The sequence below is a fragment of the Manis pentadactyla genome, chromosome 5 (assembly GCF_030020395.1).
Source record: "Manis pentadactyla isolate mManPen7 chromosome 5, mManPen7.hap1, whole genome shotgun sequence".
NCBI lineage: Eukaryota > Metazoa > Chordata > Mammalia > Pholidota > Manidae > Manis > Manis pentadactyla.
The window spans coordinates 102,068,818-102,084,212 of NC_080023.1; the positions used below are offsets into that span (position 1 = coordinate 102,068,818).

Here is a 15,395-nt window from a genome sequence, read left to right on the forward strand (position 1 = left end):
AAACCAATCTAGGTGTCTAACAACGGGGAAGCCTTTGTAATGATTAATCACAGCAGCTGAACCTAGGGGGCCTGAGTCTTTTTCAAATTTATACATATTTCTGTTAAGGATAAAGCATAGTGGTCAATCTGGTTTATTTGCCTCTTAAGAATGTGATTTCAGATACGTGGTGTAGAGAGTAAGGGAGTAATATCAATTTTTGTTTAATCAACTTTGCTTCTTCAGTCTCCTCTATTTCCAAAAATTCATGGCTACTGAGGAAGAGTAAACTGAGGAAAAAAGAAGGAACGTCAGTAACAAATACTAAATGCTTGCCAATGATCTTTTTTATATGTTTAGGTTATGGAAATCCTTTTCCACTATTCTCAATAATAATTCTCTAGTCTCTGAAAGCACCAAAGAACAGCCAAAGTATATAAAGTAGGAAAGCTTTTTTTAAATAATGTAATTCAGTATTATCTGGAAAAAGTGAAATTTAAAAAATATTTTGGGAAAAATCTCCAGATAAAACTTTAATGTGATCTCTTTCAAAGTCAATGTATATTGTTCAACACAGTAATCAAAATCTTTTTAAAGTCATGTTTAAGATTTATTTTAAAATTACCATTAATCCTCATCTTATTCGACAATTAAAAATATATATTTCCTAGGCCCTTTTAACAAAGTATAAAATATACTCCAGCTGTCAGACCAGTTGCCGCCTGAAGGAAGCCAGCACCAAAACCTAGCAGGAAAAGAGCAAGTGGTAAAACTACTCTGACTTAGGTGTTATTGGCTGAACACACGGGAAGGTACAAGGGCTTTGCAGGTCAGCCTCCCAGAGCGTGGAATAGTGCAAAAGGGTGAAATGAGGATCCAGAAGTGTTGGAAAATACCCAGGCATTGGGAAAAATTGTTGGTACATCATAATGTAGGTCGTTTAGAAAGTGTGTCCACAGGTAAAGATGAAAGACTCGTTGAGGAGCAATGGGCCGTGGTGTTCTACCCAGTCGGGTCTTTCCTGTCAATTGCCAGAGCCCGTCCAACAGGCCAGGTGTGCGACAACACCCTTTTTGAATCTCTTCCAGCAGGAATCTAAGGAAGAAGTGGGATGATCATTACTAGTAGTTTAACTCACTTCACCTTATTTCCACAAGTGCCACTGCACATCACACTTGTTCCAATGGCGAGAAGAAAAGGAAACCGAGTCAGTGGCCTTTTGGAATTTCCCACATTATGAAATTGGCCAATAGCATCCTTGCGGTGCTAATGTGTTGTTCTTCCCCATATCGTAGTTGAACCTTCCCCCATATCGTAGTTGAACTCAGGGTCAGTCCTTTTAGAGGCGTCTACTACCTGCTTCCCTGCCTCATGAAACAACCTGTAGCTGTTCAGGTTTCTAGGTATTAGCCATGTGCAGTGGCTTTCAGTGTCAGAGCCCATTTTAAAAGCCAAGAAAATTTGGTATTCAAATCAGGCAGAGTGTGAGCATCATCTACCTTCATAGGAAGTCTCCTGTGACTCTGAGATTTCCTGTTGGGCTTTCCAAGTGACAAACTGTGGTCCCCTTTCTCCTGTCAAAAGGATCTGCCCTTCCTGACACCACCTGCTTGACCCCACTCTTCAGCCGGCCTCCGGCCCTATGCTCTGGGGGGCCACAACCCTCAGGCAGCTCCATGGATGACTTTTGTTGTCAGGGTCCTTGGAAATAGTCATTACGTGCGGCTGTATTACAGGATTCCAGGTGGCCAGTTTTCCTGAAACCCCACCAAGCTGCCTAGGCATGATTTCTAATTACCCAACAGCTCAGGGCACTACTGACAAAGAGCTTTACAAAGAAAAGGTGACCGTTTCAATGTTCCCACGACACAGCTATGAATGTTTTCGTAATAAGGCACCTGAATGTTTGCTTAAACCACCTACTTTCAAAACTGAATGCTTTAAAGACGTCAACAGTGGAGTCGAGTTGTAGAAAGATAAACATATAGTCGAGTAACATTTCACCGAATATCCCCAAATGCCCATCCACTTGGCTTTTCGTGGACATAGTGAGTGAGAGCACTGCCCCGTGCACCCACAGGGAGCAGTGCTTGTGACACTGGGTCAGCGAGACCAGGATTAAATACCCAAAAAGGCTCCTGGTTTCCCACTTAGTTGGGGAAGCTACTCAAGAGTCTTTGAGGTTCAGTTTGCTCAACTTTAACATAAATGAAGCCATGTATCTTACTGGTGGACTAAAGAATGTAACATACAGCTCGGCACCAGTCGGGGCTCACTCGGCCTCGATAAAAGTAACTCCCTTCACTCTGAGGCCTAAGGCAGCCTTGACACCCACAGAAGACCTCACCCCCATTCTCCACTTGCTCTTTAGGCTTCTAGAAGCTATGTGGTTGTGAAGGAATAATGCCACCACTCCACCTAATTAGGGTCTTTCTTCCTGCCCTGAGATGCACACCCCGACCACTTTAAAGGGAGAGAAGGAAGAACACAAATACGTTCTTCAATCCAGCAGGAGGATCCTGTTTGTCAGGACATACACATGCTTACCCTACATGTGCATATGTAGGTTGAGTTGTATGTGACCTGGTTTCCCTACTTGTAACCTGGTTTTGTTATTTCTAGAACTATCTGATGTACTCTGTTATATAGCTTCAGTTTTCATAAGAACAATGCTGTATCACTTGATACAAAGCTATATATTCTAGCTACTCTATGAGCACAGACATAAAGCAAAGGAGACACTATGTCGTGAACTTTCTTAAAAATATTTTTCGGCTTAGCTGGACCATTTGTAATGTATATTATTTGGTCTTAGAGTTCATGTTGCCCTTGTGGCTACTAGAAATATATGCTATGGGTTGTGAGTATGTGAGTATGTGAGAATGATAGAAGAAGCTAAATTTTAGGAATGCAGTATTTTTATATGGATGTGTTATGATGTGGTTTAGTGTTTCCTCACGGTGGAATTAAGGTATGAACATTTAAAAAGCAAATTTTTGAATCATTGTTCTTATAGGATAACAATCATAATGTTAAAAATGCTTTGAGTAGAAATTGTTTTCTGGCTCAAATACTTCTCAGATTAATAGCACAGTGTCTTCCGAGAAGGAGACATCATTGGGAGCATTTTGGCAGGGCAGAGATAAAAATCGTACCAAGAAAGAATAATAAGCCCCATCCCTAAATTTCTATCCAGTTGTAGCCTCCACATGGGTGTGAAGCAGACGTGAGTGAGCTCCTTGTGTGGGTAGCACTGAGAGTTCAATTCTAACTAGAATGCCAAGGCTACTCCACCGTATCTAAAGTAAGTTCCATAATACTTTGCTCCCCCTGAATTCTTTATTCTAGGTTTCTCTGAGCAGACCATCATTTGATTACTTCTTGTGATGGCCTGAGATACTGGAGAAAACCCTGTGATGGGGAAAACATATTCCCCGGACATATGAAGCTCATGCTCTAATTAAGACACAAGTTATGTTCATAACATAACTGAATGTTGGAAATGCTCTGGGGTCACAGAGAAGGGAGAGACTGTCTACCTAGAGGAATGAAGGGGAAAAACCCCCTCCTAGCAATGCATTGGGTGTCTCTGAGGTTTATTTTGGGTTATTGGTTCATTGTTAGGTTCTTGCATGTACTGCCTCCCCACCTCCTCATGGAGAAGAATCAACTCTATGTCCTGAGGTTGTTTTCAGGAGTGGAGACATCAGCCAAGAAAAAGCCGGTGCAGGAAGGGAGGGGGCTCACCTCTCCCTTGTTGGTTCCTGGCCAGCTGCCTGGGCTTCAGGATGAAAGGAAAGATAGCATCCTGCAGTTCCTGGGGCACGAACGGAGCAGGGAGATGGCTCATTTTAACTCCGTAAGGATGTTCATGCCCTGCGTGGAGAAAAATCTAAATATAGATTCCAGCTGATGGTGGTGGGTAGGGTACAAACCTACCTTACCATGAGCATGTGCAGCATACTGAGGTGTGCTGCCATTCCGGGGCTTCTGGAGAAAGAATGATCTGCCTCTGAGTCGGCGTCATATTCACTCACCTGGGGGACACCCTGCAGAAAGCAGGTGCCCAAGCAAGGGTTTAGAAAGAGAAAAAGCTTAAACATGGTGCTTTGCTTGGAATGCACAGCCCCATCAGGGCAGCGCACCGTGTTGACTTGTGCTGTGCTTCCATCTGAGACTATTAAAGGCCCCCCCAGTTTCTGTCTTGACACCAACTAGATGTGTAAGGCTCAGGCAGATTGCCCCTTGGAACCTTACATTCATGCTTCAAGCACTTGCTTATAAGGATCAAAGTAAATATAGTAAACATCAGTAGTTAATAATTTCAAATAATAGTATACATTAAGAATTGCTATGATCACTGTTCTCTCCCTCAAGGTGTCAGCTTAACAAACAGAATTTCCATTTGCTTTTGTCGATTCTAAACCGAGGGCTACTCAAGAGCAGCAGGGAGCCTTTATGCTTCCCCCACCAACCCCACCCCACCCCCAGGAGGCTCCTGCCAATGGTCAGATGTATGGATGCACCCTGTGTTGGGAACCCAAAAGTAGAGTGCAAAACACTTGTTTACAGAGTGGAAAACTGCACCCAAAATCATGGGGAGTTGCTGGCCAAGAGTTTTGTTTTGCTCTTTCTTGCTCTAAATTGCTTCCTCTCCGTAGAAAACTCAAAACTCTGGGCTCATGACCTGGCTTTCATTTTTCCAGGATAGAATGAAAGTTCCCTTTCTTTCAGCTCACATGTATTATTGAATGTAACTTGAGGAGCTCTTGTTTTCCTTTTCATCTGGTGCACATGCAATGTCAGTACCGTGTTTAGCACAACAATCACAGCGACTTCCATCTTTTAAGGCAGAAGAAGCTTCTGTGACAGCAATAAAATACAATGAAATCACAAGTATAGCCAGGAGTTAGTTCACAATTGAGAATTTACAGCACGCTAAGAAGAGTATTCAGACCGGCTGCTAAGGGATCGTCAAGGATGGACAGGCTCTTAGAGCCAGCTGTGGTATGTGATGCTCTAAGCTTAAAAGTTATCATCTATATTGTTTTATCTAAGTTAATGCATTTTATTAAAATACATATACCTAGGTATTTGATGTTTTTCACTTTATTGCTGATTTCTTATTAACTGAAAAAAATGAAGCAAGTGGGCACGCTATCCTCAGCTATGCACCTGGTGACTCTTTGTATTCTAAGATGGGGAGTATATATTTCACAGAGAAAACTTAGTTCTTTAGATTTTCCAGATCACTTGAAAATATTCTTTGATTCATTGGAGAAAGAATAATAGCCAATGGATTGTTGGAAAGATTAAAAATTAATAATTATGTAAGAGGAAATGCTTGAAGATTTCTAGCAAAAGTCATTGTCACCATTACTGTATTGCAAGGTCTCTCACAGATCCTGTGCATGTGTTTATTTTAATCTATTTCCATTTCCACAGTGAACAAATTTACTGATCCAAGAATTACTATTTTGAGCTGACTTGTAATAACTATTTTAGGAGAGGTGTAAGCTCTGTATCAATAACCTTGAGAACAATGCTGGTAAACTCAGCCTGAGACACAGCAAAGTATGTGTGGCTCAGTCAGTGACGACTTGAGGAATCTAAATGTGATCATCTCATTTTCTTTAGGCCACTGAGAAAAATTCTGGGCACAGAGCAGATGATAAATATTTGGATTTGGATTCAGAGACATGACTGTATTTTAGAAGATTCTCACAAATTAGAGGCTATTTAATAGTTAGGAAGTGAGATAGAGGAATTCAAGACTTGAATACTAACCATATCAATGAACACTGTATGAGATTTTCACTTTGAAAGGTATTTAAACTTAAGACCAAAGAACCATTAACTTGAGATTTTAGAGTTAGAATTTTGAACCCTACCAACCTCATCATAGATTTTCCCTGACACTTACCAATGAGTGGATATAGGGTTTTTTCCTTGTCAGAAGTGACCCACAGCTGGTAATCTTCCTCAGAGCCCTTGGAGACAAAAAGAATGTTTCACAATAAATCTTTCACAGTAGTACTTGAAGAACACATTTCCTTAGCAGTTAGTTGTTTCCAAAAAGAAAGAATTGAGTCCAGTATAAATGCTATTTGTTCCATGGGGGGTAGCTACAGTTTTTGAGTTAACAATGCTGACTTCAGTCACCTTTTGTCCCCCTGTGATCATCCCAGATTCTCATCCCTTTGATAAAGGCCAAGGATCTATAGCACCACAAGGCAATCAGTCCCTCACTTTGTGGGTGGTTCGTGGCACAAGAAAACATTCTTATGCCCCCATCACTAAGGAGGAAAAGGCTAATCTCAAGAGTCCTGCCTCGTGTTGTCTCCAGACTCCTTGGAGAATGTTGGTTTTTGCTTTCAAATGTCCCTGCCCAGACAAGCACATCCTCCAGAAAGCCACACACAGTGCCATGATTATTCCTGAGCAAAGTAAAACCTGAAAGGCATCATCAGCTCAGCAACCCTGAGGAGAAGGAGAGAAATGCCCAAGAGGCCTTGAGCAGATGGCAGCATGAAGTCAGCCCACCGGCTTTGGTGTGGAAAAGCCCCACTCTAGGGATATGGACTCTAACCTAGAGCACAAGTCAGATGCAGAAAGCAATTAGTCCCTGCAGTAACACCAGCATTCCCACTTGAAACAAACAAGTCTAAATTATAAAGACTGCTGAACTCTTTCAAAGAATCCTTCAGGAGACAATGAAGCAAAAAATGTTTGAAATGGAGTTGATGATAGTTATTATGCTTGCCTGTACTCCTGATTAAAATCATGGCCTTACCCACATGAAGAAGGGTCCAAGCATGGAAGCAATCTCTCTCTCTCTCTCTCTCTCTTTCTCCCTCTCTCGCACACACACACACACACAGACACACACACACACACACATGCACACACAGCTAAATCTGCTCAAAATCATTGCAAAAAGGAACTGAGAGCCAATAAAAATATTTTAAAGTAGGGATTGGAAACACGATGTTGGAATCCTTTAAATCAAGCATGCATATGTAGCCAAATAACCTGTTTTTCATTAAAATAGAAATTTTTTCTTGCCTAGTTGAGATTGATCGCCTTAAGCAAAGGAAAATCACAAACATAAAATGAAATTAGTTGTATCATTAATCAGTCTCCCCAACTTCATCCCTGAAACCACCCGCTCTCTTCCAAGATTTTTTTATTATTCAGGGCATACGTATCATATAGGTTAGAAATCAATATAATCTGTGTTTTACTCAATGCCTATATTCAATTTTATTTTAAGCCTTTATTTCTTATGCAAATACTGGTTGCCTAGAGTTTTTAAGGGGCTTTATTGTACCATTGGGTCAAACAAAACTTAAATTACAATTTTGTAATTCCGTCCCACAATAACAGGACATTTCCCATTTACAGAGAATTTTATATAAGAAACTGTGCATTGCAAATGCTTCCTTCAGCTCTGTCCATCTGATATCTCTTTTCCCTTACAAAACCTCACCCTGAAATATACCGATCTCTTTCACCAAAAAAAAATTTCAGCAGCTCACTCTAGCCCCATCTAAACGAGGGACGTGACATTTAAAAGAAAACAAGATGAAAGTGATGTGTATACAGATATCCCCAGATTGTGGTCTCATTCAACCCTCGCCTCCTTTACTTGTTTAAACAAGGCATTAGCTTATCTCCTTCTCAGGACCTGCATCAAGGGGCTGTAGCTTCTCGCCAGGTGATCTCTGTAGGTCGATCATCTATGTCATTTGAGATGCATGATACTGAGACTGAGTCCTCGGGTGATGACCAAGGTAAACAGGGATGGGAGAGGAGGGATCGGGAAAGAAGATTCAGGAAGAGTAGCCCCATAGAGGAAGAAACATTTAGAGTCTTATGAATTGTCTTATGTATATTCTTTGTTTATATTATTTGTAATAAATATGCAATGTGATTAGCCCTCTAAAATTATAGCCCAATTTTATGCTATGACTTTCAATTTGCACAAAATTAAGTTGGGAATACAGGAATAGTACCCATGTATAGGCTAATAACATAGCTTTGCTACCTCCAATTTCTACATTTGGGGCAGAAATAAGACTTTGGTATCTATAATAATCAGCTATCTTATGATGGGTGAACACACCCACATGAGCTTGCAAAATCAAATTTGGTTTTTAACTAAAAATAGCTTGCAGGTAACTTACAGTTACTCCTAGCACTTGTAGTGACATGTTGATGACATCATTCACTGTGTCTGAGGTTTTTACTGTTATAGTTAAAGGCTGTAAAAAAGAAATAAGAAAATGGCCATGAATTAAAAAATTTAAACCAGGTGAGCAAATAATTATTGGCAAATTATTATCCATATTCTAAAGTCAAAACTTGTTTTCAGGCAATAAGAAAATAAAGCACATATAAAGCAAACCCTAATTACAATTTGTTTCCATTCCTTTATATAGCATGAAGGTAATAGGAAGCATTTCAGTAAAATATGTATTTCTCTTAGAGGATTTGTGGCGCATAAAACGTAACAGCTTCATTAAGAAAGAGAAAGACTGAGAACTCTGAGAGGGCACATGGGCTTGTCCTCAACATCCTCAGGCTGTGAACATAATGGAGGGGGGAGCAGTTGAAAAAGGAGGAACTGGATGCTTTTCTTTCTTCCTGCGTTGTGTTTTTATAGTATGGCTTTGTTTCTTTGCAGTTATATACTCAGCTTCAGTAAGAACAGAATAAGAACATTAAATGTCTTTAATATATAAAGACGTTTAAAAAAATAGTGTACTTTCTCTCCATCAGATGACATGAGTACTAAGATTTTCATTGTTGAAATCTGTTGAGACAAACCAATGAGTCTAGCAAATGAGACTGAAAATATTAGAAATTGGAGTTCCGTTCCCAAATCTGACAGTGAACAAGTATTTATACTAGCTTTCTATCATTTTTCACACTGAGAAACTGCTCATAAAAACAGGACAGATTATAGAAAATTACCTAAAAGGGATTAATAGGATACTGAGATGGTATCCATCAAACTATCCGAATTTCAAAAGATATTTAAAAATAAGACAATATGTAAGTAACATTTACTATGCATAATATAACATTATAATATTATCAGACGATGAGGCCCATGTCATCTGATAAAGTGCTCAAAGAAAACCATGTAAATGGACACACATGAGCCTTAAAAATAAAAAAAAGGTTAAAAGAAACCCTTTTTTAACCTATTATTTTTCTTTTCATTGTATTTTTTTTTCTTTTTGATTTCAATTCAAATGCTTGATATGCCAGATGGCCCTGAAAATTGTTTGATAATGGGACTTTTGTAAACAAAAGCATTCATGGATTTCAAATTACTTGTAGCACTAAGGATTATGAATCAGTGTTTCAGAACCAGAAGTAGAGTTCACAGCACTGTGCTAAATTTTATAGAAGTATTCAAATAGTGTGTTTTAGCTTGGGATTTAAGATTTTTTTTTAATTTTTAAAAAACTTTTGTAACAGTTCTATTTTTAAAGATGTCCAAAAACTCTCCAATACAATTTAAAAACTCTCCCATGACGTTGCTTGTAAGGTAAAAAAAACAAAAACACTAATCTGTTTTGAAATGCTGGCAATCACTCGCTCATTTATCTGGCCTGTAAGATAATAAATAGCTTTTCACAGCATACGGAACATACTGTGTTCAAAATAATAATTACAGGGTTGTATGTATTTCTTCCTGCATGTTGTTTCTTCTCCAAAACAGATACATTCCAGTAGAGTCTTTATATGAAAATAGGTTGAAAAAAAAACCATTTTATCAAACAATTTGAAAAATAGAAATATGACCTGTTTTTCCCTTTTGACCTAAGTGTTACATGATCTATAAAGAAGCAGAAAGATGTGATCAATTCTGAAGACTTCAGGCCAACCTTGAAATGTCTAGATATTCAAATTATTAGCCAAAACAGCTATTGTAATTATGTTTGATGATATCAATGAAAATATGCTAATAATTAAAAATATAGGAATCTCAGCATAGAAACTCAAAATATTTAAAAATAACACGTTTTTATTGGTAAAATATTTGAAATAAAATTTATCGGATGGGCTAAATTACAAAACGAAGATGACAAGCGTAAAAGTCAGTGATTTAAAAATGGGTAATAGAAATGATCGAGTCTGAAAAAGAAAGAGAGAAACCAAGATTGAAAAAAATTAGTAGAACCTGAGGGACCTGTGGACAATATCAAAGGCTCTAATATACATGAAACTTTCAAGAGCCTGAGTGAAATACAGACATTGTCAGATAAAAGAAATAAAGAAAAACTGTTGGTACAAGATGTTCTCAAGAAATGCTAAGGGATGTTTCTCCAGGATGAAGTGAAACAGTATGAGAGGGAAACTTGGGTCTTTGGGAATGAATGAAGAACATTAAAAGTGTTTATTTTGTGTAAATTCTGTGTAAATAAAGTTCATTTTAAAAATTTCAAGGTGATTTTCCATGAAAAATTCTGAATGTAACCCACCGGGACAATGGAAATCAAAACAGGGAGAGACAAGATTGTGCTTTGCTACAGGAGGATTGTCTAGTCTCATATCCCTCAACTAATGCATCTATGTGGCACTCAGAAGCAGCATGAGTTTTGCTACTGTATGGGAAATAACTTTCTTAAACTACCTCTTCCCCCCACCTTAAAATAGTATTGTGTATGATCTAGAGCTACTTAAAGCATAACAGAGTATTATGAAGAATAACAGTATCATAAAAAATAAACAGAATATTTTGTTCCTCATTGTAAATGTCTTTGATAGTGCACTATAATTTCAGAAATCAAATCATACATGAATAATTGGGGCTAATGGTTTGATATTTTCCCCAATAGCATAAAAAGAATGAAGTAGAAATATGCTGATCCCTTAAAAGTATCATCCTCTCAGCTCAATTCAATCCTGACATTTCTCAGAATGAAAGACTTTCAAAACAACTCTGCCTTTCACATAGAAACTAAATGTAATACCTGGCCCTTGAGTGGATCCTGTAGTGGAAAGATGATATTATTGAGGTCAGCTGACAGAATGGGACAACAAACAGTAGATTAAATGTTAAATTTCCTAAGGTGATGCCCGTATGGTGGTTAAATAACGGAATATCTTTATTCTTAGGACATACTTAATATTTAAGGATGAAGGGCTGTGGTGAGTGTATGCCCTCAAACATAGGTATACACATACACATACAGAGAGAAAGAGAAAATAAATAATAAAGCAAATGGAATAAAATATTACTAAATAGATGAATATAGGTAAAGGGCATATGGGGTATTGTTTATACTGTGTTTTTGCAGCTTTCCTGTAAGATTACAATTACTACAAATAAAACATCATAGGGAATAAAAACTATAGAAACAACCCAAACCACTCTGTAAGTAGTGACATCTGGAAAAAATGTTTAATTCTAATAGGAAAATAAAAAATCACTTAATTACAAGAAGCCACTATAATTACTATTTGAAGGATCTTGAGACACATTATGGGCATTAATATGTCATGCTCTTTCCATGCTTAAGCACTGTACCTATTATGGATTCCCCTTTCTTTGTATCACCTAGGATTCACTTTTTATATACACAAAAATACATTTTCCTAACATGGTACTTTCTAAATACTCTCTCCTCCACTCTTCCTTTCTCCCTCCCATCCCCCCGAGCTCGCTGTCTCTCATTCCGCCTACATCAGAAACTTGAAATTTAATTGTTTGTCTTAAAAACACTTACAGACGTACACTTCTTGATGTCCTCAGTGAAGATGTCGAGGGAAATGCTTTTGGGCTGGTCCTTCTCTTTGGCCAAATGGATATACCTAATCAAATTCAATAATAACCCAAAATAGTAGGATGAGTTACCTATTTGCTTATTTTCAAATCAATCTATGTTGTTAATATTTTCAATATACTTCATTATTTTTAAAGGCATATCAAAAACTCAGCAAAATCAAATTGTGTGTTGGAAGAAAACATGCAGTCATATTTCAAGAAAAGAAGATTTGACCCAGGAATTTTCTGGTTTCCCTTGTCAAGTGGGATTTGGGCAGCAGATCCATCCTCAAAGCTTTCCTGCCTGTTTGAGGGGGCCTGGCACCTTCCTGGGTCAAAGGTAGGAAGTAGCAGTTGCTTCGAGAATCAGTAGTGTCACCTGTACTTCATGAAAATTTAACACGTTTTGAGAATAATGTTAGCTCCAGGAATTAGGTTGGAGAGAAGGGGAAGATGAGGATGAGAACCAGTAGTTCCTCAAAAAGCAGCACAACCTGCATGTAAGTGACAGAACAATTTCTACTAAGGAGAGGGAGAATAATTTGGGGGCCCTGCTTTGAAGAGATTTATATTGCTTTATCATGGATTAAAGATTTAAGATATGTATATTGACAAAATACCTTTGAAGGAAAGAGTACCACATTTCCTTTTGTTCTGGAGATCTGCAATTTAAAAAAGTGGGAGAAAATATTAAATGACATAAAATACTTAGAGTAACATATTAACATGGCCATTCCATATAACCATAGCAGCAGCCAGTAGTTAGTGATGTGGACGTATGTGTAAGTTGTCCTCTCCTTATAATTGGGCTTTTGACGGGCCCTGCTCTTTTACAAGCAGTATTACATTATAGGAAACAGGTCCTAAAGTGGAAGAGAAGCTGGTTTGGAATCTAAATACTTAATTGCAACTCTGTGATGCAAGCTATACGATCATGGGCAAGTCACATCCACTCTGAGCTTCAGTTTCCAGAACTGGAAATGGGTCAGTTATACCTCAGTGTTCCTGCAGCTGGTAGTGCTTCTCAAATACAAAGATGATTGCAGATGATTCAGATTAAATTGTACTTAAGAAACTTGGCACTTGGATGGACTATCTTGACCCAGAAGCAGAATATCCTTTTAGGGAAAAGCCCTACAATCTTCTATATCTTTATAGATATAGAAGATTGTAATACATTTAATTAGTTTCTAGAAAGTTTATTCTTCATTCTATGATTCTCTGACCAAGACCAATCCACCTATGACTAAATTACTAAAGATTAGTACTTTCCCTGATGAAGTTCCTACAGAATGTAATATCCAAACGTGAAAAAGCTGTAAAGTTCATTTGTACATGGATTTATCACTTACTAGCACTTTTTTTATTATGGTAAATTACACATACCATAAAATTGACCATTAGTGCTCTTTAGCACCTTTACAGCATTGTGCAGCCACCACCATTAACGAGTTCTGGGCCATTTTTATCACGTAAAAGCAAGCCCTGGGTTCTTCAAGCAATCATTTCCATTCCCCTTGTCCTCAACCACTGTGTCACGTTTTGTTTATCCATTCATCAATTGATAAACACTTGGATTATTTCCACATTTTTGCTATTATGGACAATGCTGCTGTGAACATTCACGTACAAATTTTTGAGTCCATGTATGTTTTCATTTCTCTTGGGTATATACCCAGAAGTGGCATCGCTAGGGCATAAGGTATTTCTACTTTAACATAATGAGGAACCATCAAACTTTCCACAGTGGCTGCCACATTTTATATTCCTACCAGCAACATACTTCCCTGGCCCCCTACCCCCATCACCACTCTGGACCTATGTCTGGCAACTGGAATGCCTACTTAGCTCCCCAGCCTGAATATGTACATGGACACAGCTTCTCATTACTCAGCCCATCTGTAGGAGAGTACTAACTGCAAGTAGCACAAGCACCAGGTGTCAGGCGTGGTTATATGTATGCACTTAAGACAGCTTTTCACCAAGAAAACGTTTAAACCTGGCTTCCACTCAGGTTTCTCATACCCTCATTAGGGAAAAAAGTTTCTGAGAAACTCCCTTATCAAATACTTTATATCTTTCCAACTGAAACTCTTTCCCCCCACTTGCCACATGAAGAAGACATTAAGCAACAGAAACTGCTTATCTTTAGAGAAATCTGTCGTGGAAAAGAAAACATGCAGAGAATGATACAAATCCATGTTTCTTCCCAGTAAACTTTAAAAAATTTCCCTGAAGTCAGCAGTTGCATTATAGAATTTAGTAAATGTAGTAGTCTCATCATTATGACGACGCCTGAGACTTTGGTGGAGTGGGGCGCAGGGGAGAAGGAAGAACACTGAGAGCGTGTGATGAAAACTCGAGGTTTAAGACAAGAATGAGACTTGGCGTGTGGCTGCTCCAAAGAGCAGATGCAAGTGTGGCAGGACCCCTGGTAGCCCAGGAGTGCCCACTCAGGATAAGAGGCCACATTCCTCATCCTCATGCCAGTGTAGGAATATATTTTTGAAAACTAACCTCTAATCCATGGAGTTACAGATTTGTTTTAGACTGTCACCTCCCTATAGACACCAAATATGATCATAGGTACACAGAATTTCAGACAACCTAGTATTTGATGCCCTGATTAATTGTATTTATATAATACTAATTTTTAAGGAAATTAATTTGGGAGTATAAAAGCAATTTTTCAAACTTGAATGGACTATCTAATAGTACTAGCTCAAGACAGATACTCTAGTGATTTAAAAACACATAAACTCCAGAGGCCCAGGGGGCAGGATGTCAGAGAGAGGCCCCAGAGCCTCGCTGTCTCAGTGCTGCTTCCGCACACCCTGAACATACATGCTCCCAAGCAACTTGCAGAGCCCATTTGTAAAACTTCTGAGCAACACCAGAGGAAATTACTCCAGTAGTTCCCACTGTTTACAATGAATGTACATACATTTTCACATAAACATTTTTTGGGGAAAGTACAAAACAAGTGTCCCCATCGGAGGTCAAAAAGTGAGTCACTGGCTTATGACACAATCACATTTAAAGTTTTCCTTTTTAACTCATGTAAATACAGGGCCAGTCTGTAAGTCATACCTGAAGGTGGCCACGAAGTTCACGGTGGGCCAGCCCAAGATGAAGGACCTCTGGGCACCGATGTTGGCTTTCCCCATAGAGTCAGCAGTCCACACTGTGTTGAGTGGTACTTCATGTTTGATCTTAAAGATTTTTTTATTCCTAGAATGATAACCAAACAAGACCTGTTAGTTTCTTAAGTGTTATGTGAGCAGTTCACAACAAGGTATCAGGTCACATTGCTCCAGGGAAAAGCGTGCCTCCTTCATCTCTATTATCCTGTGTGATTAGCACAGCAGATGGTTAGATGGGCCTTTATAGAGTGTGTGGTGAGCAAGGCTGACCCAGGAAAGCCATGAAAACACTTCCTTGATGGCAGGAAATAGTCATTTTTCTGAATGCTGACTATTGACTATAGACTAGACTATATATTTTAGAACTTTTTAATAGAACCAATCTTTCATCTGGTATTGATATATTTGTTATATAATATATATATATAATCTTTATAGTATTTAATTTACTCATGTCTTGCTTACTCAAGAAGTATTTGAGGGGCTGAACA

At 38.5% G+C, this 15,395-nt stretch overlaps 1 protein-coding gene across 1 annotated transcript; it reads right to left on the reverse strand.

The window, feature by feature from the left end:
- Positions 1–258: 258 nt before the first annotated feature.
- Positions 259–14,982, reverse strand: LOC130683836 (rho GTPase-activating protein 20-like). The gene is made up of 7 exons (XM_057502576.1): positions 14,852–14,982; positions 12,382–12,423; positions 11,724–11,808; positions 8,166–8,243; positions 5,903–5,969; positions 3,727–3,855; positions 259–1,074 (listed from the first exon to the last, which is right to left on the reverse strand). Exons 1-7 carry the CDS (start codon positions 14,926–14,928, stop codon positions 1,004–1,006), a joined length of 549 nt encoding a protein of 182 aa, XP_057358559.1. The 5' UTR covers positions 14,929–14,982; the 3' UTR covers positions 259–1,003.
- Positions 14,983–15,395: the final 413 nt, after the last annotated feature.

What these genes read in the sequence shown, in the direction of transcription:
- LOC130683836 (XM_057502576.1), bottom strand. Translation starts at nt 14,928, where the DNA reads ATGGGGAAAGCCAACATCGGTGCCCAGAGGTCCTTCATCTTGGGCTGG. An exon ending in AACTTCGTGGCCACCTTCAG is followed by an intron (nt 12,424 to 14,851) that starts GTATGACTTACA and finishes TTTAAATTGCAG; the next exon opens with ATCTCCAGAACAAAAGGAAA. An exon ending in TACAAGTGCTAGGAGTAACT is followed by an intron (nt 5,970 to 8,165) that starts GTAAGTTACCTG and finishes TTTGTCTCCAAG; the next exon opens with GGCTCTGAGGAAGATTACCA.